General features: G+C 34.0%; 3 protein-coding genes across 3 annotated transcripts; 2 read left to right on the top strand and 1 right to left on the bottom strand.

Moving 5' to 3' along the window:
• Positions 1–2399: 2399 nt before the first annotated feature.
• On the top strand, positions 2400–4152 carry LOC125851269 (ammonium transporter 1 member 1). Its single transcript, XM_049531054.1, has one exon. The coding sequence runs from the start codon at positions 2657–2659 to the stop codon at positions 3956–3958; it is 1302 nt and encodes a 433-aa protein (XP_049387011.1). The 5' UTR covers positions 2400–2656; the 3' UTR covers positions 3959–4152.
• Positions 4153–15499: 11347 nt separating this feature from the next.
• LOC125851258 (26S proteasome non-ATPase regulatory subunit 13 homolog B) lies at positions 15500–20733 on the top strand. Its single transcript, XM_049531042.1, has 6 exons — positions 15500–15724; positions 16726–17172; positions 17772–17852; positions 19137–19333; positions 19419–19518; positions 20236–20733. The coding sequence occupies exons 1-6, from the start codon at positions 15575–15577 to the stop codon at positions 20419–20421; spliced, it is 1161 nt and encodes a 386-aa protein (XP_049386999.1). The 5' UTR covers positions 15500–15574; the 3' UTR covers positions 20422–20733.
• A 1486-nt stretch (positions 20734–22219) lies between these two features.
• On the bottom strand, positions 22220–25854 carry LOC125851288 (uncharacterized). Its single transcript, XM_049531074.1, has 6 exons — positions 25481–25854; positions 25321–25371; positions 25098–25214; positions 23548–23628; positions 23373–23471; positions 22220–22658 (listed from the first exon to the last, which is right to left on the bottom strand). Coding segments are annotated over exons 2-6 (582 nt in total). The 5' UTR covers positions 25322–25371; positions 25481–25854; the 3' UTR covers positions 22220–22374.
• Between the last annotated feature and the right edge of the window lie 730 nt (positions 25855–26584).

The following is a 26584-nucleotide window of genomic DNA, read 5'->3' on the forward strand; positions in this document are numbered from 1 at the left end:
AAGATATTTTCTAAGTAATCTTGGAAGTATAACTACCAAAAAATAATTATCTTGGAAGTATAAACTACAGCTAGTAAACGTTGGTAGGTTCATATTTAATTAATCCCTTAAAATCTAAGCAACATTTTAATGAATATTTTAATTTATAATGTCAGAATACATTTTTTATTTTGTTACTCCTTTCGTTCTTATTTATATGTCAGCATTTTAGATTTTACGTTATTTAATAAATTATGTAAGTTTATCATTATTTAGTACTATCTCCATCCATTTTTAATTGTCATAATTTTTTATTTTAGAGTCAACGATAATTGTTTTGACTAACATTTTATGATGTATTTTTTCATCATATTGATATGCAAAAAATTGGAATTTATAATACTTTTCGTATAATTTTTGAATATCTAATTTTTTTGTTTAAAATATCGAATTAAAGTAATTTAATTTAACTTTGAAAATTAGTCAAATTGACTTTCAAAAAGTGCAATATGACAATTAAAAGTGGACAAATGGAGTATTGTCTTGAAATCAAGTTTTCAATAAATGAACCTGAATTAATGGTTTAGTTTTCCTATGTTGGTCAAATTCATACTTTCAAGACTAATAACTTTTAAGAGTAAAATATGAATAATAATGTCATTTATACATTAATTTTGTGAAAATGACAAATATTAAGAAGTATTTTTTTATAAATACGACCTATAAATAGGAACAGAGGGAGTATCCTTTGGTGTGCATACTCCCCACATATTTTTATTTATTTAATTTATAATAATGGGGAACTTGAAATATTTTATTTGAAGTACAGTGTGTATTCTATATTTAATTTTGAATTTCAAGAAAATCATTGTCACTTTGTGCATAAATAAATCTTAAGAGTATGGGTTAACTTCATTCTGACACTTGATATCGTAATTAAGAGTTGATTAATTGAGTCTAACGATAAGATTAACTATTACTCTAATGAAAAGGAATATAAGTTATATTTTATTTCATTGGCGAGAATATCGGATGTTCATTTCTAAATATATTTATCTATCAAGTTAATTGCAAAAATTTTATTTACGTATCAGACTAATAATTTAATAAAATCAACATTTTGATCACTTAATTACTCATAAATTTTATTTTTATTTTTGTGATATTTTATAAATTAATATACTTCTTTGATTACGTGAAATGTGCATTTTCAATCCCATTGCTTATAAATAATCACAAATTTCCCAAAGTATATAACTCATTTCACCATTTAATTATTCAATTTCATATCCAATTTGTATTGTTACTTTATATTTGAGACTAAATTGTATTTCTAAAAGAAATATAAATATAACGTATTTCTTATATAAAGGAATCAACAATAATAATATTTAAATTAATTTATGTACAAACATAATATTAAGAATTCAAAATTTCAAATTTTAACTTCAAAATTTATAGACAAATATAATTTTTAAAAATGTAGTTTTATATCCTTATACTTCTTTTTAAAAGGAGAAACACTTTATTTAGAATTTATGAAAATAGCACCGAAAAACAAATTTGGAGCAATTTAAAAAGTCCAAGGCTAGGTTGGAATATTTTACGACCAAATATTGTTCATGAAATAAAGTGAAAGATTACAACAATATGTCAAAATAATCTCGCAAATGAGTCCACAAAAATAAAATATATTGCAAGTCTTATTTTAATCTCGTGATGCTATTTTTATAAAAGCATCACACAAGTAATACACGTCAAAGCTAAAATTTCGTACGAACAAATAGCTATATATATTTTGTCAAAAATATATCAATATTTGAAACCACTTATGGACAAATCAGCATTTGCAAATATATTTACGTTGAGTTAATATTACTATGACATTTATGGATTTCTGAAATTTACAATATTTAGTATTTATCATTCTTTTAAACTGACAGTTTGCAATTCACACGTTGCCATATTAATCAACCAATTCAAAATCACAAGCAAATTGTTGGATAACTATTGTTGGACAGAGAGAAAAATTTAGACGTGTGATATTATGATATTAATTGAACTAGTGAGGCACTCTAAACTTATTAAGAAAAACATTTAAGGATATAATTTAAACCATATTTTNAAAAAAAAAAAAATTCAAACATCCCTCTTAAACTTTGAACAATTTGATTATTTTGAACAATGAAAAAAACCTAAAAAATTTAATTAATGAATTATCATTTTCATGTTTGTCATTCGATTTCATTTTATGATTTCATATCAAATGGTCAAACTAACACAAAAAAATATTTCTCTAGTAAATTATTTAAATTTTCCCCTAAAATAAAATAATAGTTATTTTTTTTTAAAAGGAAAAGACAATTTTGTCCCTCTGATTTGCTCTATATATAACAGTATCCTCTCAGTCACACATTCACCACCTTCAACTTCTAACGAGATTCCCTTGCATCTCTCCCCTTCCTCTTCCTTACACCCCCCCCCCCCCCCCCCCCCCCCCCCCCCCCCCCCCCCCCCCCCCCCCCNCGCTCCGTTCCTCGGTCCCAACACCACCAACGCCGTCGCCGCCGCCTCATACATCTGCAACCAATTTTCCGATGTATCGAACAGATTCGTCGATACCGGATATGCAATCGATACCACATATCTCCTCTTCTCCGCTTACCTCGTTTTCTCTATGCAGCTCGGTTTCGCTATGCTTTGCGCGGGCTCTGTCCGCGCAAAGAATACAATGAACATCATGCTTACAAATGTCCTCGATGCTGCCGCCGGTGGACTTTTCTATTATCTATTCGGATTCGCTTTCGCTTGGGGCGGTCCGTCTAATGGATTCATCGGCCGACATTTCTTCGGGCTTAAAGAGATCCCGTCTAGTTCATTCGATTACAGTAATTTCCTCTATCAATGGGCTTTCGCCATCGCCGCCGCCGGTATCACCAGCGGTTCAATCGCCGAACGGACCCAATTTGTGGCGTATTTGATTTATTCCTCTTTTCTAACGGGTTTCGTTTACCCGGTTGTATCTCATTGGTTTTGGTCCCCAGATGGGTGGGCTAGCCCGGGTAATTCAAATCTTTTATTCGGATCCGGTGTTATCGATTTCGCCGGGTCGGGTGTAGTTCACATGGTAGGTGGAATTGCCGGGTTTTATGGAGCTTTAATTGAAGGTCCGAGAATCGGGCGGTTCGATCATACGGGTCGATCAGTTGCACTCCGTGGACATAGCGCGTCACTCGTGGTTCTAGGCACCTTTTTATTATGGTTCGGATGGTACGGGTTTAACCCGGGTTCATTTAATAAAATCCTAATTACTTACGACGGTGCAACCGGAGGGTATTATGGTCAATGGAGCGCTGTGGGCCGTACTGCGGTTACAACTACCCTAGCCGGTTGCACCGCAGCCCTAACAACCCTTTTCGGTAAAAGGATTCTTTCGGGTCATTGGAACGTTACCGATGTATGTAACGGTTTACTAGGCGGATTTGCAGCAATCACGGCTGGATGCTCGGTCGTAGAGCCATGGGCCGCGATTATATGTGGGTTTGTGGCGGCTTTAGTTTTAATCGGTTGTAACAAGTTAGCGGAGAAATTTAAATACGACGATCCACTTGAAGCAGCACAATTACATGGTGGTTGTGGTGCATGGGGGATAATTTTCACTGCATTATTTGCTAAAGGGGAGTTTGTGGATCAAGTATACCCGGGTAAACCGGGTCGACCTCACGGGTTATTCATGGGTGGAGGAGGGAAACTACTCGGGGCGCATATAATCCAGATTCTCGTTATAATCGGGTGGGTCAGCGCGACAATGGGTCCGCTTTTTTATATCCTTCATAAATTCAAGTTGCTCCGGATATCATCCGAAGACGAAATGGCGGGTATGGATCTGACCCGACATGGTGGGTTTGCTTATTATCATGAAGAAGATTCAAAATTAGGAATGCAAATGAGGAGAATTGAACCAACAACCTCAACTTAGAAAAAAAATAAAAAATTATCTTTTAATTTATTATATATTTGTCCTTTGAATGTTCTATTTTATATTTTAGAAAATTAATATTAGGGTGTTTGTGAAAAGAGAAAGGAAAAAAGAAGAAAAAAAGTGGATTTTTTTAGGGTAAAATGGGTGGTTGTGTATGAAGATAATGTGAACATGGACTCTTTTTATTATTATTTTCTAGTTTTCTATCTTTGACTTTTTATGTACTTATCTTTGTACATATAACTTAACTTTACTATTATTATGGAACCGTCAAGCTTGACTTGTCTTTTTTCTATTATTTTTTGGTTATTGAAATTTCATTGACAAGGACTTTAAAGAAAAGGATATTTGGTACCAGACCTTGAAAATTCGTGGAACTCTGATATATTCAATTCTAATTGAAACTTTCTAAAATGTGTTTAATTGGAATAAGGGTTTTTGGAACCTGTATAAAAGGACTTATATTTATTTGAAAACACATCTTCAATATTATGTGGAATATTTACAAAGATCAAGAGATCAAAAATCAAATCACGGAGGAAGAATCAAGGAGGAACATAATTGACACTACTTATGTACTTATTAACAAAATATTCACGTTTCTTCAAATTTTACTTGTGGTTGATTTGTTTTCCATATATTAAATTTGTTGCAAGCACACTTATTTTAGAAATAACAACAACGCATTTTAATATCATTTCACAATAGTGATGTTTGAGGAAAATGTGATATAAAAGGAGGTTGAAAGGATAAAGAATGAAAGGTAGAGTGGGAAAAGAAGATTCAAAGGGATCTCCTAGGGTTAAGGGTGACCAAACACTTTATTGTGTGGAGGAGAATCTTGTGAAAATTCCCAAAAAGATTGGAAAAAGGTGCAATTCATTTACCTATTAAATTTAATGTACATATTTTGTCTATTTGTGGGTGGGTTACCTTTAATAATAACCCATACGCATGACAAGACAATTAAAACCATTATGGGCATTACATAACACTTGTCCTTTTTCATGTTTTCTTTTTGACAATTTGGGTGGGGATATGGTATTAGTGTACGAGATTTATGCATTCTTTTTGTGGAAGTGCATATGTTGAGTACTATTATTCTCTCCGATAAATAGCGGTGGAGTTAAGATTTTTATTAAAGAGTTTAAAATTTAAAGAGTAGATATACAAACTAGTTGAACTAAAGGTGGCTCCGCCTCTGCTGATCTATATTACGTGAATTATTGTAATTTTTTTACATTTCATAATAAGTAAATAATTTAAAATTCTAAAAAAATGTTATTCGCTTCATCCATCTTTATTTGTTCACTATATTATTCTGGGTTGTTTAACAATAATTGTCAACTTTACAAAAACAATGAGTAATTTATCATGTTATGTTTATTTTATCCTTACTATTAAATATTATTCTTTTTCTTCAATGTTTAGATGATTTATATTTAATAAGGGTGATTTAGTAAATTATTCTTATCATTTATTGCTTCTTAATCCCTACTACAAGTCAATAGTGGACAACTATTGTTGGACAAAGGGAGTATATTTTTTTTTTCAATCTATCCTTTATTTAATGAGGTTTTTAAATACTTCATAATTTTTAGAAGAATAGTTAAAAAATAATAATGAAAATAATTATTTATTTATGTCTTTAAGTATTTTTTTGTAAGAAGAATATCAAATCTCAATATTCATTTAACATGAACCGGAAGAAGTATAGTATTTTCGAAAATAAAAAAATTAATTTTTTTTTAGCATATTGTATCATATCCATCTCTAATTGGACATCAAAAAAAAAGAAGGAAAAATAAGATTATTTAAGAAAAAGAGGAACTTCTTCTCCAATTGATGAGAGAGAAAAAAAAAATCTAATTATCACACCCCAAGGGGATATTTGTGGTTGTTTTATTATGATTTTTTTTTAAAGTCATTTTTATTTTAAAAATAAAAAATAATATTGTATTTAAGTTGTGTTGGCTATGAATACATATTGAAGTTAATTTTAAAAAAAAAAAAAACTATTTGTGAGTAATTTGGAGTGAAAAAAGGTGAAAATACTTTTTTGTTTTTTTTTCAAAATTTAGAAGTTAATTATCAAAACATATTTTTTGAAATTCAAATCCATAAAAGAATAATTTAAAAAAATCATAAGAATATCTTTCAACTTCATCACTTATTAGAAAAAAAAAAAAACTTGCTTAATTTTTGGCCCCTCCTTTTTGACCAATTCCTAGGACAATCAAAAGAAAATTCTTGTGGTTATGTACAAGTTCTTTAGATTATTAGGTTTATTCTAGAATCTACTTGCTCCCTTAATTTTTATTTGTCTATTATTTTAAAAATAATTTTTTTTAATTTTTTTATTTTCGATACATCAAATATTTTTCTTGTTTAATAGTTAGTATTAATTACTTATTTTAAAAATCTTATACTAAATAACAATTAATATGAACATTATGATAAAATTCTCATATCAATCAGTATTTTTTAAAATATATACAAAATTGAAAGTGAATAAGTAAAAGTAAACAGATAAAATAATTAACTAATGAAATCTAATCATTATCAAACTAATACTTATTCGATTAGTACGTAATGCATTTATATTGCGTATAATGCTTATCCACTAACAAATCAATTCTAATAAACCTTTCAAATATTTTGATGATCTCGTTGTGGGATTAGTTTGAATGGATCTCGACAATTCACTCAATTTCTTGTGTTTCGAAATAATAGGTAGATATTGAAATTTTATAATATGGTCCTTGAGGAAATGGGCTTTAATTATGTGACTACTTTTTTTTCTTTTTGTTGGAATTTGTAAAGCTATTTTGTATTTATTGATTACTATTTTTTCTTTTTGGTGAAATTTGTAAAGCTATTTTGCATTTACTGATTACACAAGGAAGACAATTGCAAATTAATAAAGTCATATCTTTATAATAAAGGGGACTTGAATGCCTTTTATGCAATAATTAAGTGTTCATAATATTCTTTCGAAATACATTTGATGTTGATAGTGTAATATTTTTATTCTTTCTATTTTTTATTTTCCATCTGGTATTCGATGCTCACATCAGAGTTTCAATTAAATCTGAATCGCGTGCTGCAGAATTCATTCGAGGATGACGCTCTTAACAAGTTTTCCTTCACACTCAAAACTCAAATATCAAGTTTTCTATAAAATTTTACCCATTATTTTTAATATAATCCAATACATAAAAAGCTTATATATTATCAATGCACAAAAGTTAAACTCGATAAATATGGGAAATATTTTCATTTAGGGACTTTACTTTGCCGACATTTATATTTATATAATAATGTGACATGGAAGATACTGAACATTTTGCTTACGTATATATTTTACAAATTTATACTATATATTTGTTGAGCTAAGAAAGATAGTGTGAAGCTGAGTAGTAGCTGATTACAGCTCAGTTAGTTAATTTAACTAACTGCACAGTTAGTTCTAGAAGATTCTGAGGCAATTAGAAATTGTGCTGTATATATACAGGACCTCTGTACATGATGAAGCTTAGTTTTGTTGAATATCAATACAATCAGTTCTTCAATTCTGCTAAATCTAGATTCTTCTTTTCTCTCAACTCACTGATCTGCATGATGAAGATCATGGAGTTTAACATGGTATCAAAGCATCACGCTGCTTAACTCCGTCCTTACATCTTCACTCTGCAATTCATCTTCTTCTCCGATCGTAATTCTGGTTCAACAAAACTCCGGCAGAAAATTGAATCGCAACAAATTGGAACTATGCCTACTCTCAATGAAGTTGATAACACTACTGGAAGTGGCGCGACTAACACTGTGATGACAATTGATCAGCATCATCCATTGTTTCTTCAATCGTGTGACACACCAGGTAGCTCCTTAATCTCTATTAAGTTGACTGGTCCAGAAAACTATGCTCTGTGGAGCAGTTCCATGCGTATTAGCTTGCTAGGCAAAAGTAAATTAGGATTTGTGACTGGTAAGTATCCTATAGAGAGTTTTGATGTGTCCTTACATGATTTGTGGGAAAAGTGTAATGCTATAGTACTATCATGGATCATGAATTCCGTTAGTACTGAATTGCTCAGTGGAATTATGTATGCATCCAGTGCCTATAAGGTCTGGACTGATCTCCAAGAGAGATTTGATAAAGTGAATGGATCTCGTATTTTCTATCTTCATAAGCAGCTAGCTACCTTATCTCAAGGAGTTTCCTCAGTTTCCAGCTACTTCTCTAAAATGAGGGAACTGTGGACTGAATTTGATGCATTAATGCCCTGTCCAAGTTGCTGCTGCACTGAATCGAAAAAGTACATGGAACATTTTGATTATCAGAGGCTTCTCCAGTTTTTGATGGGCCTAAATGAATCATATTCTCAGTCCAGCAATCAGATTATGATGATGACTCCCACGCCTTCCATTAACAAGGCATATGCTATGATTCTATCTGAAGAGAGTAGAAGATCTTTCACATCGTCTCCTAGTATTGAGAACTCAGAGGGAATGGTACTGTTCAGCAGCACTAACACTGGTAGAAATGGCAACAATTATCCAGGAGGAGGTAGAGGTGGCTCAGGCCCTTCATCTGGATCCTATAACAGCAGACCTAGGAGAGGAGATATTGTGTGTGACTTCTGTCATCTTCGAGGCCATACCAGGAATGCTTGCTACAAGCTTCATGGATATCCTCCAGACTACAAGCAGAAGAAGAGATCTGGTGCTGAAAGTCAGTCTGCTAGAGACACATCTGGTTCCAATGGTGATAAACTTGGCAATGTAAGTGGTGGTTCCTCGAGTACCTCTGTCAATTTTGCAGGGATCTCCAAGTTGCAACAAAGTGAAGAGTTCAGCCAGGATCCAAATGAGATGATTTCAGGACTACCTCAATTCACCAAGGAACAATACAACAAGATCCTACAGCTGCTTGATTCTGAACATGAGGGCAAACACTCAGCTATGGCAGCAGGTATGACTAAATATGTTCCTCAGTCAGTTCCCACTCAAGTTAGTGCACCAATTTCCAAGCACATATCAGGGCTAGTAGTTGCAACCAATGCTATCAAAACCAGGACAATAAATGCTTCTTTGTGGCATAGGAGGCTTGGACATGTACCAGCTGCTGTCATGAAGAAAATAGGAGTTTGTACCTCTTTACAGTGTGATTCTGTTTCTGATTGTACTGTTTGTCCTCTAGCTAAACAGACAAGAATTCCATTTCCTTTAAGTACTTCTATGTCTAACTCATGTTTTCATCTCGTACATGGTGATGTTTGGGGACCATATAGAGTTCCTACATATAATGGCAAAAGATACTTCTTGACTCTTGTTGATGATCATTCACGATATATGTGGTTATTTCTGTTACCTACCAAGTCAGATGTTATTGCTGCAGTGTCTTCATTTCTTGCGATGGTTAAAAATATCTATAATGCCTCTGTACAGTTCTTCAGAACTGATAATGGCTGTGAATTTTTTAATTCTTCCATGCATTCCTTATTACAATCCTTAGGGATTGTCCATCAAAGCTCCTGTGTATTTACTCCTCAGCAGAATGGTGTTGCTGAGAGGAGACACAAACACATATTGGAGGTTGCAAGGGCCCTCAGATTTCAAGCCAGAGTTCCTTTGAGGTTTTGGGGGGAGTGTGTTACTACAGCCGCTTATATCATTAACAGATTGCCCTCTTCAGTCCTCAATGGGGTTTCTCCATTTGAGGTCCTACACAAACATGCTCCTTCTTTAGATCACATGAGAGTATTTGGTTGCTTAGGATATGTCACTCAAGTCAGGAAGGTAGACAAGTTCTCACCTAGGGCCAGTCCTGCTGTTTTTCTTGGGTATTCATTAACTCAAAAGGGCTACATCATGCTTATTCTCAGCACCAAGTCGTTTTGTGTTGCCAGAGATGTTTTGTTCAAAGAAGAAGTGTTTCCATTTCAGCAAATGTCTACATCAGTTCCTCCTTTGTTCCCTGTGTTAGAGCCTCACTTGCTGTCACATTCTGACTGTGCTCCTGCTCATACAGTTCCTGCAATTGCTTCTCCCAACCTTGAATGTTGCTCCTCTCCCACCTCTTCTGATCCTCCTGTGGCTCCAGCATCTCCTCCTCAAGTGCCTGTCAATGAGGTGAGGAGATCTTCCAGACCTCACAAACCACCTGTGTGGCTGAGTGACTATATTCTTAAAGGTCATGGCAATGCCAACTGTTGTTACCCTCTGTCTCAGGTCTTAGGTTATGATCACCTCTCACCATCATTCAGTGCAGCATTGTCCTCCTATTCTACTATCCTTGAGCCAACTAGCTACCATGAAGCTGTTCAGGATCCTAACTGGGTTGCTGCCATGAAAGCTGAAATTCAGGCTTTAGAAGATAATGCCACATGGAGCATAGTATCACTGCCTCCTGGGAAACATGTCATTGGCTGTAAATGGGTTTTCAAAGTCAAGTATACTGCCTCAGGTGCTGTGGAACGATATAAGGCCAGGCTTGTTGCCAAAGGCTTCAGCCAACAAGAAGGGATAGACTACAATGAAACTTTTTCTCCTGTAGCCAAGATGGTTACAGTCAGGTCTGTTGTTGCTGTAGCTGCTGCCAAAGACTGGCCTATTTTTCAGATGGATGTGCATAATGCCTTTCTCCAGGGTGATTTACTGGAGGAGGTTTACATGGAGGTTCCTTCTGGTTTTGCCGGCCCAGGGGGGAAACACAATGCTGTCTGCAAACTCCATAAGTCACTTTATGGCCTTAAACAGGCTCCTAGACAATGGAACAAGAAACTAACAGATGCATTAGTTCAACTTGGGTTCTCTCAAAGTCACTTTGACTACTCTTTATTCACCAAAGTTGTTGCAGGAAATATAATGGTTGTTCTGGTATATGTGGATGATCTACTAGTAACTGGCAGTAGTGCACAACTGATTCTACAAACAAGGAATGATCTTAAGCTGAAATTTAAGATGAAGGATCTAGGAGAACTAAAATTCTTCCTAGGTATTGAGTTTGCCAGATCAAAGAAAGGTATAGTTATGAGTCAAAGAAAGTATGCTTTGGAGCTGGTGGCAGAGATGGGCCTAAGTGGCACAAAACCATTCACTACACCACTAGAAACAAATCTGAAACTCACATCTGTTGAGTATGATTCAGTTATTAACAGTACTTCTACTGAAAATGATGATAAGCTTCTCACTGATCCTGGTCAATATCAAAGGTTAGTAGGCAGATTACTCTACTTAACTATGACAAGGATTGATATAGCATATGTGGTACAAGTCCTAAGTCAGTTCATGCATAAGCCCAAACAGTCTCACATGGATGCAGCTTTAAGGGTGGTCAAGTATATAAAAGGAACTCCTGGACTTGGTCTGCTGATGCCAGCAGATAGTTCATGCAAGCTTGAGGCATTTTGTGACTCTGACTGGGGTGGATGCTTGCAAACTAGGAGATCAGTCACAGGTTACTTAGTTAAGTTTGGGAATGCGGTTGTTTCATGGAAATCCAAGAAGCAAGAGACAGTTGCAAGAAGTTCAGCTGAAGCAGAATTCAGAAGCATGGCATCTGTAGTAGCAGAATTGACATGGTTGGTTGGACTGTACAAAGAACTTGGAATAGAAGTTGAAGTTCCCATACATCTTTACTGTGACAGCAAAGCAGCAATTCAAATTGCAGCCAATCCCATTTTTCATGAGAGGACAAAGCACATTGACATTGATTGTCACTTTGTGCGTGAAAAAATTGTGCAAGGAATGATTCAAACTCATTATGTTTCTACAAAAGAGCAACAGGCAGACTTACTCACCAAAAGCTTAGGAAGGCAACAACATGATCATTTGATGTCCAAGCTGAGTTTGAAAGATATATTTCAACCATCAGCTTGAGGGAGGGTGTTGAGCTAAGAAAGATAGTGTGAAGCTTAGTAGCAGCTGATTACAGCTCAATTAGTTAATTTAACTAACTGCACAGTTAGTTCTAGAAGATTCTGAGGCAGTTAGAAATTGTGTTGTATATATACAGGACCTCTGTACATGATGAAGCTTAGTTTTGTTGAATATCAATACAATCAGTTCTTCAATTCTGCTAAATCTAGATTCTTCTTTTCTCTTTACTCACTGATCTGCATGATGAAGATCATGGAGTTTAACAATATTCTTTAATAATGAATAAATTCAGTGGATTATTTGACTTGATTAATTAGTTGTTGAGCATTACGTTTAAATTACAGTTATAAAAAAAACAATAAACTCAAATGTCAACCACAATATTTTATTATTACAAAAATTGTTTTAACAAACTATGTACTTAGTAGCAGTACTAAACGGTACTTATTGTTTATTAACAGCAATACATGAAGTGAGGATTATGTCATCATACATATAATATATACTAATAAAATATAAACACTAATTAGCAATCTTATCAAAGACAAAAAGAAAAAAACTTTCTTTGGAAAGAATTGTCCGTTTAAAAAAGAATGATCTAATTTAATTTGACAAGGAGTTTAAGAAAATAAAAAAGATTTTTCAATTTTGTAGTTCTAAATTAAAGCTATGTTAATTATACTAATCTGACTTAAATCTTGTGGCCTTAAACATGTTACGTAAAAAGTTGAAATTAAAGTTTTACCAAAAAAGAAAAGACGTCATTTTCTTTTGAAATAGACAAAATGGGGAAAAAATCATTCTTTTTAAAACGGAGGGAATAATTAATTAGTTCACGATGTGTGTGTTACGTTAATGATGGAGGGCAGATCGACGAGAATGTGTGAAGGAGAAATACTGACAAACTTGAAAAAAAATGTGCATATAATATTATAGACGAATACAAAAAAGAGAAAATAAATAAATGTCTAATAAGTCATAACATAACTACATAAGATACACAAACTTTTGGACTCGATGATTAATATCCCAAGGGACAAATTTGTGATTGGCTAAATCGGACAATGCATACGTATACCATGAGCATATAGGTCGAGTTTAATTAAGTATTATATTATAATTAATACAATATTTGTCTTTGTTTTCAAAATTAAATTCATAAAGTAAAATCATTAGCATATTCATAGAAAATGATTGGATATATATTGTTTGGTATACATTACTATCAGTCAAGACTTTTATAATTTTGACGAAATAATTTCGTTGAATATTTCAATCATTTAAAAAAAGACCAATGAATAAAAAGAACTGTATAATAACTATAAAGTATGGCTATCTATTGGAAGTGTTCAAAAGAAAAAAATATTCCTACCGTTTTAATTTATTTATCTGATTTTAAGTTTTATGTTCGTAAATTAATATAAAATGTCATTTGCTATTGTGATCTTACACATGATATGTGAAAAGTTAGAATTAAGAAGTTGCAATTGTTCTTATGAAACAAACTAAAAAAAGTAAGATAAATAATTTAAAACGAATAAAGTAACAAATTTGGTGATGGTACGTTATCTAAATTCTAAAGAAACTGTTCCCAAAAAATTATGGGCCTGTTGAGAAATTTGTTTGTATATGCAAGCATGAGCGAATATGATTGTTTTAGGTATATAAATGATACAATTCAGATAGAAGCACACTATAAAAGCTAGTTATTAAGGTGAGAGTTCACGACTATGTAAACTTCATATCTGTCCGGACGAATGTTGCAATACCAATGTCACCATCCATGGCATGTAGTCATCGAAGGTGATTAGTGACTCTGATATCATTGATACAACCGATGGAGAATCTCATCCCAAAAATCAACTATTAAAAATAGAAGAGCGCAAGATGTAAATCTTATATGAACATATATCTATATCAATGTGAGACTCAAGTCTATATATACCTTCTAATGAATCATAACAAAATAAATAATTATCTATGTGATTCCAAAGTTATATATACTTATTTTGAAATAGTTTGAATTGTTTTCTTGAATTTGGATTTACTTAATGATTTAGAACTATTTTTTTTATAATTTATAGTTTCTTTATAAACTCGGAAGATAGAGACATTGATGTCATTTAGGTAGTCATAAAATTTTTAAATCTATATAAAGAGTAAATATCTCAAAAGACCACTATATTATTTACTTATCATGAAAAGCTAATCCAACCCGACTATGAACAAATAGAAAAAGAAGAGACCGATTATTCTTGAAAATGGAAATGTTTTACTTTTATTTTTTATAGTAAAAATTACATAAATTCCGTAGTGTTAAAGTTAATTACATCATCACTATTATTTTCTAAATTACAAAAGTCCATTAAAATTATAGTATCTCAAATATATAAGAAAATCTGCGGATATGTAACTTACGGGATCTATCCAATAGGGTTAGAAATATATCCGAGAGGGGAGGGATGTATAAGAAACTTGTGTGAGGTATAAGGCCCAACACATTTGATACATTGGCCTGGAAGACCCAATATATGGACTGGGCCTGTATGGTCCATTGACTAGGTAGGTTTTATTTGCATAAATAGCAACTATTTAAACTTTGGCCCAACATATATAGTGTATATGTTGTGTATATTTTGATCATATTAATAAATCAGTTAATCGAATGTATATATAACTTCTTACTATCCGCATTTAAAGAATAGTTAAATTTATATGTATATATATAAAATAATAACATTTGATCATTTTCATATTAAATTTTAGATATACAAGTCTAAAGATGAAATCATATATTTAAATTGAGTTTTAAATTTTGTTAAAAATTATTCTAAAGATTTGAAGTTAGGCGTGAAGATATGGAGTTTTAATTATTCTTGATTTCATTATAGGTTTTTCTGTTATTTATTTATCGGTAATGAATTATTGATTTAGTGATTTTGATGATGATTTTGATTATTTTTATTATTGAGTATCTGTTTTTAACAGTTTGAAGTTTTTTCTTAATGAGATAACCGATTACCCGATAATAAATTATATTTATACCATTCAGTCTCTCAGGGTTTAGTTGCATACTTTTATTTTGGTTGTTGAACGTTTGGTTATTCTACAATAAGACACCATTGACTTTTGAGCAAAATGAAATTTGTCAACTGATATGCCTGGTTTAGTTGAGTTGTCACTTTGTTTCTAAGTAATCTTGGTTAAACTGATAATTGAACCAATAATGATCAATAGTCGATAACTGATAAGTCCATGCCTCAATGGTTCTATAACGATTTAGCATGACCAACAAGGGTTGTGGTGGAGTGGTAATTACTCATTCATCCTTAACCAAGAGGTCTCGGATTTGAGCCCCATTGGGTACATAATCACCTTTGTTAGGGAGCGCTCTACCCCCAATGTGGATACTCCGAATTTAGTTGGGTTCCAATGTGGTACTGAACACTCGGTGGAATGAAAAAAAAAACTATTTAGTGTGTCTATAAATCGATAATTGATAAGTCGAATCGATAAACTTCAAAATCAAATTGAACCAACCGATAGGCAACCCTAGGTGTTCATGAATTGATTTTCTGTTAAAATCAAAACTAAACTAATTTAATCGAATAAATTAAAATAATTAAATAAAAATTCCTATATAAAATTATTTTCTATGTTTAAAACTTCTCCCTTTCTTTCTTCATCGTCTTCATCGAGAGAGAGAATTTTTCGAACACTGAATCAGCTATGGCGGCTCTACAGTACTTGGAATCGCTACGCAATGATCATCCAGAGCTTTCTGATTGGTACACCACGCTTGCAGATCTGTACCAACGCAAGCTCTGGCATCAGCTCTCTCTCAAGCTCGAACAGTTCGTTGCTCTCGCTGTTTTTCAGGTATTTTATCGAATATCTCCCCGTTATATACTTATTTTGTTGTTTTTAGGGCCTTTTTGTGATAAATTAGGGGTTTTGCGTGATTTTGGTATTGGAGATATAGTGATTGATGATAAAGTTAGGGGTAGTTGGTTTAATAAGCTGGAACCTTAAACAGGAGGGATTTTGATTCTGAACGGATGGGAATTGTATTGAAAAAGAAAGGATTTTTTGTTGTTGTTGAGTTAGGGATTTGTTGTTTTGTTTTTTGTGTTGGGAATTGGGGTTTATGAATATTCTAGGGTTTCAGAGGAGTTGAAAAGGTGTCATCTTGGGGATAAGAGAAGTGAATTGAAGAACAAGAGAGCTTTAGTTGGAGATTTGTAGCTTTTAGTGTTATGATTTTAGGTCGTGATGTGTTGAACTTGAAATATAAGAGCGTTGAATATGCTTAGTTATAAGTCCTAATGAGAATTGCTTTGGAATTATGGTTCCTGCGGCGTACCTCATTTTATGTACAGCTGGAGTTATGTGTCTGCATTTCTATGTTGCTTGCCAGTGGTATTTCACAAGTGGGGCTTGAAGTAGAGTGTACGCACAGGCCTTATCCCTACCTTGGGAGGTAGAGAGGTTTCCGATAGACAGTAAAAAAAAAGATATACAGTTCATCAAGTTTAAATCATCTGAATGAATCTTCTTCAAATAATTCTGAAAAGTTTTCTGCAAATCTTTTCAGTTTCACTTGTCCTTTGCAAACAAGTTATTGAAGGATAAATTGAGTTCTCCTAGTAGGTGCATGCTCAGGGCTGTAGATGTTCTTGAATCTTGCAATGTAGTCATGGAAATATGTGTCCATATAGCATAGTAAATGTGGTTGTTTTTATTCTGTTCCTCATTATCTAACTGCACCTTATTAAATTGCATATGCTTGATTCTCAGTCACCATAATTACAGTAGTTGTCTTTTATTGTGTTGTATGCAGATCTAATGCCTTTCGTTTTGTTTCCTTATTTTGTTCTTAGGCTGGTGACACGTTGATACAGCTGTATCACAATTTCATTACTGATTTTGAGACAAAGATCAATCTTCTGAAGCTTGCACATTTTGCTGTAATCGTCTCTCGGCAATATTCTGAGAAAGATGCTGCAATAGGTTATCTGGAAGGAGTAGCAGAGAAACTCCAAAATACTAAAGAGACACGGATAGAGGAGCCAATACTTTATATTAAGTTGCAGATTGCCCTATTTAAGCTTGAACAAGGGGATCAAAAAGAGTGCAAGAAGCTTCTAGAACAGGGGAATGCTACAATTGACAGCATGACCGATGTTGACCCCTCTGTTTATGCCAGTTACTATTGGGTTTCATCTCAGTATCATAAAACGTGGCAGGAGTTTGCAGAGTTTTACAAAAGTGCTCTCCTCTATCTTGCATACATTTCAGTGGATTCTCTTTCGGAGTCATTCAAGCTGGTATGTTGCCATTTTATTTTCTGCCTTTTATCCAAAGAACGATCTAGGAATTTCTTGGCTATGTCTAGCAGATCTCTGACCTCTATATGTTGGTTTCTCTTGCCTTAGTACTGTTGGTAAAAAATCTCTTTGCACAAATGTCCTAACATTGAATAAGGTCTAAAATGGGGTGTACTGTTGGCATCATGAAGAAGGTTGATAAGAAATGTTGCTAGTAGATATCCGTGATAAAAATAGGTACTTGTAGAGTACGTTTTAAATTTATTCATGCTCCTTGCATTTTATACTACTTTGTACCCAAAGAGAAGTGAATCTTTGACATAAAGTCTGTATAAGCTGTTGATTTTTTTTTAATTTGTGTGCATTTAATTGTGACAAATTATTTAGTATTAGAGAAATTGGTCTGAAACTCTGAATACAGAAAACTGGATTATGGAGGATTCTTTTCACGCTTTTGGGTAGGATTTTTTCATACCTGGAGATCTGGAAATTCTTTCTGTAACTTCAGTCTTTTTAAGAAAATGCATCTGAAATTGGTTGAGTGTCAATATATTTGAGGTTTTTTTATTCCATGTAATTGTTTCTTCTATCTTGTCTAGGATTTGGCGTTTGATTTGTCCTTGTCAGCATTATTGGGAGACAACGTATACAATTTTGGGGAGCTGCTTGCTCATCCTATTGTAAGTTCTTTATTTTTCTTTTATTTGGATTAGTCAAAATCTTCTATTGAATGTCACATGAAGTTGATGTCATGCATATAAGAAATTTCCATGGAAGCCATCCATCTATGGATGTTTCCTTACACCAAAAAATACAACTGAAACTAAAGTTTGGTTAAAATTTCCACAGTGGACTCTCTACTATTCTCAAAAATTGTAGGTTGTAATACAATTGTTGTTGTTTTCATTGCTTCCAAAGCTTACTGTAAAGCTTCTTTGCTGTGATATGACTAAGCTGTCCATTCTAGGAATTAGCATTGCTGTCGTTCTGGTTTCTAGATTTGTATAGACTTATCTTGTGTTGTCATTTCGTTGGAATGAGATCTTGTTAGGTTTATAGTAGCAAGCTTTTACTGTTGATGTGGTCCCACCAATTCCCTTCCATTTCAGGCTGTCCTTGACTTGGGTATTCACTGTCGCTTGCTTTAATTGCCCAGCAATGTGACATTTTTCTAGTGACCAGTCATTGCAGTTTCCTCCAAGGATGATGTTCCTGCAGTTCCACTTATCATAAAAAGAGAAGAAAGATTTGAGCAGTTTCTATCTCTATATTGAGCCTTTTTTTGTATCAGACGCAGCAGCTATATGGTATATATCAGAGGATACTCTTTTATAGAAAGTTGGCCCAACCATCTGTCATGCCAAAAACATATGTTTTCTCCATTTCCTAGTGTGTAGGTTTCTCTTTTACCAAATTTATCCCACAGCTTCCTCATGAACTTTCACGGACCATCCCATAAGGATAGGTGTTTGCTTATATACACCATCTTATCCATTTTTCATGTTAGCATCTGCCACTCTTTTCCAGAGTGTATCATCTTCAAAGTTGTATTTTCACCACCGTTTCAGCAGCAGGCTTTGGTTGTGTAGATGAAGGTCTTTCATATCCAAGCCACCCATTTGATTTGGTTTAATGAGTTCTTCCTATTTGACAAGGTGGTATTTGTGTTGACCACTTGAGCTTCCCCAAAGGAACTTGTCTCATTCTAATCCAACAGGTGATTTTGCTAAAAAAGTATCAAAAAGATCTAAAAATAAACTAGTATAAAGTATCTACAGTGTACCCATAGCACAAAGCTCTCTGAAATCTCATAAATTCAGTTTTGACCATCAAATAGGCTTCAGAGTTCATAAGTGGTGGAATTGATCGGAGGATTATATTAGAGAGCCATAGGGTGATCTTATGTTGGTTTCTTGGCAACATTATGTAGGTCTCATTATGACCTGATCCTTTTTTTTTAACAGATAAAGAGTTTGGTAGGGACACAAGTTGAATGGCTATATCATATCCTTGAAGCATTCAACACTGGTGATTTAGTTCGTTATCAAGAATTGTGCCGTGTCCATCAAGCTGCTTTAAGTGCTCAACCAGCATTGTTGCAGAACGAGAAAAAGCTTCTCGAGAAGATCAACATTCTGTGCTTGATGGAAATCATCTTCAGGTTTTGCAGAAATTTTGCATATAGTGATACCTCTGTAATTTATTTTTGTTGAACTGTAACTTATGGAGAAAGCATTTGCATGCAGTCGCCCGGCAGAGGATAGAACTATTCCATTGAGTGCCATTGCAGAGCGCACTAAGCTTAGTGTGGAAGATGTAGAGCATCTCTTAATGAAGAGTCTCTCTGTAAGTGAATTATTGTTTGTTTAATTAAGATATAAATCTCTCCTCTGTAACTACCTTCCACGCACCAAGGCATGCATAATTTATTGGATGGTACAATTGTACCGGGATGTCGTATGGCAACATATTTTCCCCCTTATGCTCTCAAGTCGTGCACATGCTGCACACCTAATTTATGTGTTTTCTCAACTTATAATTTTAGTGGGCTGCCAAAATGCTTTTGGATAGAGGAAGTATAATAGCCATGATCAGCTTCATAGCTTAGTTTATCAAGTCATCAAAAGTAGGACAGCTCCTTCTTCGAGAAGGATAACCTCTTACAAAAAAAAATAAAAAATCATTTGATTCAAGTGAATGATCAAGCTACTATATCTTACCTCTTAAGTTGTGGCATCAGTCGAATTTTTTGCTGTGCAGTTTATATATCCCAACTGTCACTAGGAAGTAATTCTCGTTATTACTTTATGCCCCCCACTGAAAGCTCCTCCACATGAGCAGTATGTAGGTTGCAACCAAGAAGTTTTTGTATGTTTTCTTGTGCGTTTTAGGTTCCAGCCTTTCTCATTCTGTTCCCCTCTCTGTTTTTTCTTGTCACAAACCCTGAATGTTAACTTTTCCTATTAGACTACGAAGTTTTCCTGTGATATATGGTGATGTGTTACATGTCGAAATTTAGGTTTGTGAACAGTTTTTCTTTGTTTTGATGTTGTGTTACTATAGGTACATCTGATAGAGGGAATAATCGATCAAGTGGAAGGAACTGTTCATGTGTCCTGGGTTCAACCAAGAGTTTTGGGTATTCCTCAGATCAAGTCATTGCGGGATCGGCTAGATAATTGGGTGGATAAAGTACACACTGCATTGTTATCCGTGGAAGCTGAAACTCCTGATTTGGTTTCATCATAATCTTTAGTTTCCCAGTTTGCACTTCCTGGTCCCTGCAACACTCCGATTTCTTCGTCCTCTCTTTTTTGCTGTCCTTATGAGAGCTTGTAACACAACAGAGGAAGTAGGGAGACATTTGTTTAGTTTCTCAGGCCTACACTCTATGCTGTGGCTTTTATCCCAAATCATTGATCTGTCACTGTTTTCTGGATTTAGGTGCTTGTTCTTGAATGTCATCACTTTCTACTATAGCGATGACATCGCCTTAGACGTTTTTATGCAGAGTACACTTGATTGGGAATATGGAAGTAACATATTATTTGACACTCTAAATTACGTCATTGCTGCATAAATTGAGATAGAGGAAGTAACAAATATTGTTTGAAAATTTAAATTTACTATTTTTTTTACGTAAAAAGTACTATAATGTGCATTTGGTTGCTTGAATTGTTTTTGGGTGTGATTTTATAGTGCAAAAGTTCATTTACATCAATAGAAATGTTGACCTCTACATTCTCCAAGAAAATATAATAACAACATACTAGTATGATGGTATACGTAGATCTTGTCTCTATTTTTTTAGGATATAGAGGTTGTTTCCGATAGACTCTTAAGCTCCATAAAATCATTGGGAAATTGGTTTGTCTCCGAGAAAATAATTTGTAAATGACACGTCCACCAATCAAGTACTTGAAGCACGTGCATATTTCGACTAATTCTTTTTCAAACTTCGTATTCAGTTAAATAATATCATATAAAGTGAAACGAAGGAAGTATTATGATTATGTGGAATGTTTGCATTTTTCACCAGGTTACCCCATCAGTGGTTATTAGTAGAGAAAATGTTATCACTCTAGTTTAGACACATAAATGCAGTATATCAGAATTTACATAAATACAAAAAACACATTACTTTTTGAGACTGAAATGGAATTGTCCCACATCGTTATAGAATATAAACATTTACTACTTTTTAATAGAATTGGAGAGATTGTTGTTCGCCGAGCTCATTAATGTGGGCTTGTAACCCAAATGGGGGCATTAATGTGGTGGAATGTTGGGCTGTCCCAGATGGTTGGGCTTAGTGGGCTAATTTCTGGCTTGCCCTATCCAAGCTCAGAGTTGGATCACGTGGCCCAATTGAAGAATTGGGCTGCTTGATTCCTAAAGTGGGGTGGACCGCGTGAGGCTGGTTTCACAGAGCAACGAACAGCTCCCGCTCTGTGCAGTGGAAGGATAACGAGCCGGTGCTCTCCAAGTTCAGTAACGCCTGATGGGCTGCTCCAATTAAACCACCACTTTTTTTTTGCTAGACGGTTAGTATAAATAGTTGAAACACCACTTTTTTTTGCTAGACGGTTAGTATAAATAGTTGATCGTGTTTCATGTGGGATTTGTACTTGTTTTTTCTTTCATACTGGGTATCTATTAGCATTATTCTTGTAGTTTTTTGTCCTTCAATTATTTTATCATTTTGTTGTTGTATTGTGGTAGATTAAAACGACTTAAACTTTAGTGGAGAAATATGATGATTCATATTGCGGATCCCAACTCATTTAGGACTGACATATACCTATTTTAATATAATCGAGATTTGAATAACACAATTAGTATATTTGTTTCTTACTATTTGAGACATAAGCCACCAATTTTATTTTATTTTTAAAAGAATTTAAAAGATATATTATGCTCTTTGGACATGTGACATACTTTTGCTATGACTTTTACAATATAACTTCTGGAATATTATGATACAAATATATAAATTTATAGCTAGATAACATATAGAGGCAGAACATCAAGAGTTTAAAAATGCAGAATTTTCTGCACAGAGGATGAGTCAATCAACTCAACAAGGTTTCTCTTTGAAGAGTTTCACGTTTAGTTATAACTTTTGTCAAGTAGAGTAGCATCACTCACAAACTTTTCGAATTAGTATATGCAGGCTAGAATGGCCTGACTACTTAGCCCTGCTTACTGTTTTACTTTTGAACGAACAGGATGTTGATCACCTTCTTGAAGGTGTGTTCTTCGACTTGGATCACCTTTCACTAGCCTTGCTCTTGCTCGAGGATCAAGTTTCCCATCATCCGTCTCTTTTGAGCCCTTATTTCCACATGTATGATGTGAATCTTGAATTGATTTTGGAAAAGTTTTGCACTTGATATGATGTCTGTTTTGACATGAATTGTGATTCTTCAAGTCTGAAACTACTTCTGCTTTCGTCTTGCTCCTCGTGCTTATCATTTGATCATTAACTGTAAACAAATATACAATACTTTCAGCAAGAAATACACCATGTATAGTGTGTTTTATCTTTGTAACCCGCACAACAGTTCTAAATTTACAAGAGGCACTGTATTCGATGAAACACATGAACAAGTTTCACAAAATAGTGCAGAATCAAGAGTAACTTTTGAAAATGTATCAGCAACATTCCTATTTCTCGTCTAAACAAATTTGTCAGATGTGTTGGTATGTCCATTATGATGTGAGAATAGTCAGATCACCCGTGCTTATCAAATACAGCAAACTTCCCATGATGTCTCACTGACAGCCAGTACCTAAATGTGGATTAAGTGCATAGCAGAAGTATATATCCTATGCACCAGCAAACTACGCGAGGGTATGATTTGGCATGTCAGTGCAGACTGCAGAGTCACTCACTAATCACAATGAAGACGAAGCTATTCTACATGCCTATTATGGGTTTCCTTCTCTTATACACAACCACATTAACAAGATTAAAGTATCAGAAAAGAAACTGTGCAAAGACAGGACATGCAATATTTACATGTTAATGTCAACAATAAGCACAAAAAATGCTATTAAATCATTGTTCCTCAAGTGCATTTTCAGGTTTCTTCCATGAAAAAATATGGTTTTGCTACACCATTCAGTATCTAGAAGTCCAAGTTTGTGTTACCCCACGAAGGAATTAATTCTACAATGCAAAGTTCGTTATGGATTACCAGGGCTTGATAAGACGGCACGTGGTCGAGGGACTGAAGTGGCCCTTGTATTTGTTTTGCTTCCACCAAAAATGGTTTGGTTATTTTCCTTTGTTCTCCCTGCCAATCAACCGAGTGAAAGTCAATCCACTTGCAAAGTGAGAGGTAACAAAAAGTTGTTAAAGAAGCATGTAACCTCTCGATGATGGAAGCCCATGTCTGTCTGGGCTTAAAATACATGCTCGGGGTATCCTCACAACTGATGTAGGAGAATCATCTTTATACACCATCAGAAAGAAACAAAGGAGAAAAGAAAACAGCAAGGAACTAGTCAGACACTATCAGAACTGAGAACAAATAAAATGATGGATATGGAAAGGCAATGACGTATTGACGGAATAAGTTAAATACTACAATAGTACGGTTGAAATTATTGCTGGATGTTAATATGCAAACTCCCATTTTTTGCTTAAATCCAACCATCTATACTCTGTGTCATGGTTTTGAAAATGGCATACTGTGAATAAAACCAATGAACCAAAGACTTCAACGAGCACTATGCAAGACAACAAATGTGACAACTAAGAAAGAACAACAAGGATTTGTAGATGTCAAGAAAACAGTCTCGTAGTAATGAGATAGAAGTGGATATGCATCTGCTAAAGCTAACTTAGCTTATCAAACTATATATAGTAGCAAGCGGCCCTATAGGTGGTAAGCCTAAAACATTTGAATAGGATCATCAAACACTAGAGAGTACTTGAAGGATTCCCAATCTAGCGCGATGCTGGGATTCTGCTCAAAATAAATGAGGTCCAGGAACAGCAAACACAAAATGGAAATGCTCTAATGTCAGGATTATTTACAAGTAGCAAATCCTTGGGAGGAGAAAGAGAATATGATGTCGTGCACTATTCATTTTGCTTGCATCAGTACATTACAATAAAATCCACATATAAAATGTGTCCTGTTTAAGGAAAGCAAGAAGATAAGCAAAAGAAAAATATTACTAATATAACTAAGCGAACTACAATTAGTTAGACAAACTGTGTATAACATACTATACATCATTTCAAGAATTAAAAAAAATCCAAAACAATGCTGCCATGTTGAAATCCCTTTACAAGGAAAAATTTAAAGCAAAAATGATTCTTTACATTCATATCAACTCAAAAATCAAAGCCTGCTCAATTCAACTACACCTAAATCCCAAAGATGATGTTGGCTATATAAACTTCTACATCCATTTCACTTAGTTTCATCCCAATATTGGCAAATAATTTGTCTTTTAAGGGAAAATGAAATTTCTCCATCATTAGAGGTTCTCAAAACCTTGCATTTGTCCCTATACTGACATACAAATCTAAATGGCAAAAAATTATACTATCCGGAAAGCTTGCTATTGGACTAAAGCCATAGAAAAATATGATTCTTATCAAGATCCCTCGTTTACAAATAAGTTCCCCTAATCTAGCATGATAAAGAGCAACCCAAAACTAGTTAATCACAAAAAAGAAAAAAAAAACACAAGTTAATTGCATGATTATAAAGAACCAACCAAAATATCAAGTTATGTTGGGATGATTTCTGAGATGATCACTCAACTAATAGTTATCATCTCGGAAAATCACCTTTCTTCGACAAAGCTACTAACTTTATGAGATAACAACTATACTCAACTATATCAGCAAAAATAAAATATCATACAAGGATGAAAGATGGGTTTCCTCACAAACAGAAGTGTACCTGAAGAAGAGAAATCACTTATGGAAAGGGATTCAAAAGCCTTCAAAGATGGCAAAGACTGATAAGCATACTGATCATCTTCTTCTTTCTGTACCCTCACCTTAACCCTTGGATACACTTACAAAATTCAAAAAATAAACAAAATCAAAATACCCTTTTCAGCAAGGCACCAAAATCAGAATCCAATATACTCAAACCATAAAAAACCAAAATTGGAACCTACTTATCTTTTAACTTGCAGAAGCTATCAAGAGTCAACCAGCTATCTCTGTCCCTTAAAAAATGAAAACCCTTATCAGCAAATAAGATCAAAACAGCAAAATCATAACTATATACAAAAAAGATCAAGAAATCACAACAACCCCAAAACCCAAAAAACCCACCTGAGTTCTAACTTAGAATATGCGTCAGAACTTTACAAATAGCTCAAAACTCTCCTCCTGCTGCTGTTTGGCTTTAGATATCTTTAAAAAGGTGAAATCTTTGGTAATGAAAGTGACAAAAAGGAGTGGAAACCTGTGAATATTCAACTAAACACTATGAATGATTCTTGAAAATGGAAACAAATCATTGATAGGGGTTGCTTTCTTTTCCTATTATACTTGTATTATACAAGAGGTCAAAGGGGCAAATTGAGGGGACTATATAGAAAGAGTCCTTTTTTGAAGCACTTTCGGCAAAGTTGACAGAATCTGATGCTTTTTACAAGTATGTACGGTAGGTAATGGAAGAAAGATCATATGGTCAACTAATTGCAGGTTGCTTTCAAGTTTCATTTTTCAGTTTTGTGTCTCTCTCTATTTATTGGTTCTTTACGCAATGTAACGTGCCAAATAGAGGTGTCAATAAAGTAGGACCAAGTGAAGTGTATCGAGAATAAGAATGACAAAGTATTGGTAGAAGAGGTGTTGGGAGAGTTAGAGCATTTCGAGAGTTATAGCGATTTTGAATATTGTAGGTGCATAAAAGTTGTATTGCGGATGTTGATTAGGCTATGGAAAAAATAAACAGGTCAGACTAGATTTTGGTGAATTTTGAAAGAAAAGAAATGAAGTAGGTATGGATGGGTTGATTGAGTTATTTTAATGTTATATAGACGACTTGGATGCTAAAAGAGAAGAGGTGGAAAATAATGATTTCTGTTGTTCGAGAGCAAGTGTAATGTTCAAAATTGTAATAATTATAAAGACATTAATCTACTAAGTCATACTATGAAAGTTTGGGACAGGGGGTCAAGATGAGGATGGGAAAGGATGGATCAATTCGAATTCATATTGACGTGATCAATTACAAAAATCATTCTTATCGTAAGGAGATTATTGGAGTAGTGTAGGTATAAGAAGAGAGACTTACACATGTTTATTAACTTAGAAAAAGTGTACTAAAAAGTTCATAAGGAGGTCATTTGGAGATGTTTGCAGTCTAAAGATATACTTATGACTTACTTTACAATAATTAAGATATATATGATGGAGTTAGTATTCGGG

This window comes from Solanum stenotomum, unplaced genomic scaffold (assembly GCF_019186545.1).
Source record: "Solanum stenotomum isolate F172 unplaced genomic scaffold, ASM1918654v1 scaffold23673, whole genome shotgun sequence".
NCBI lineage: Eukaryota > Viridiplantae > Streptophyta > Magnoliopsida > Solanales > Solanaceae > Solanum > Solanum stenotomum.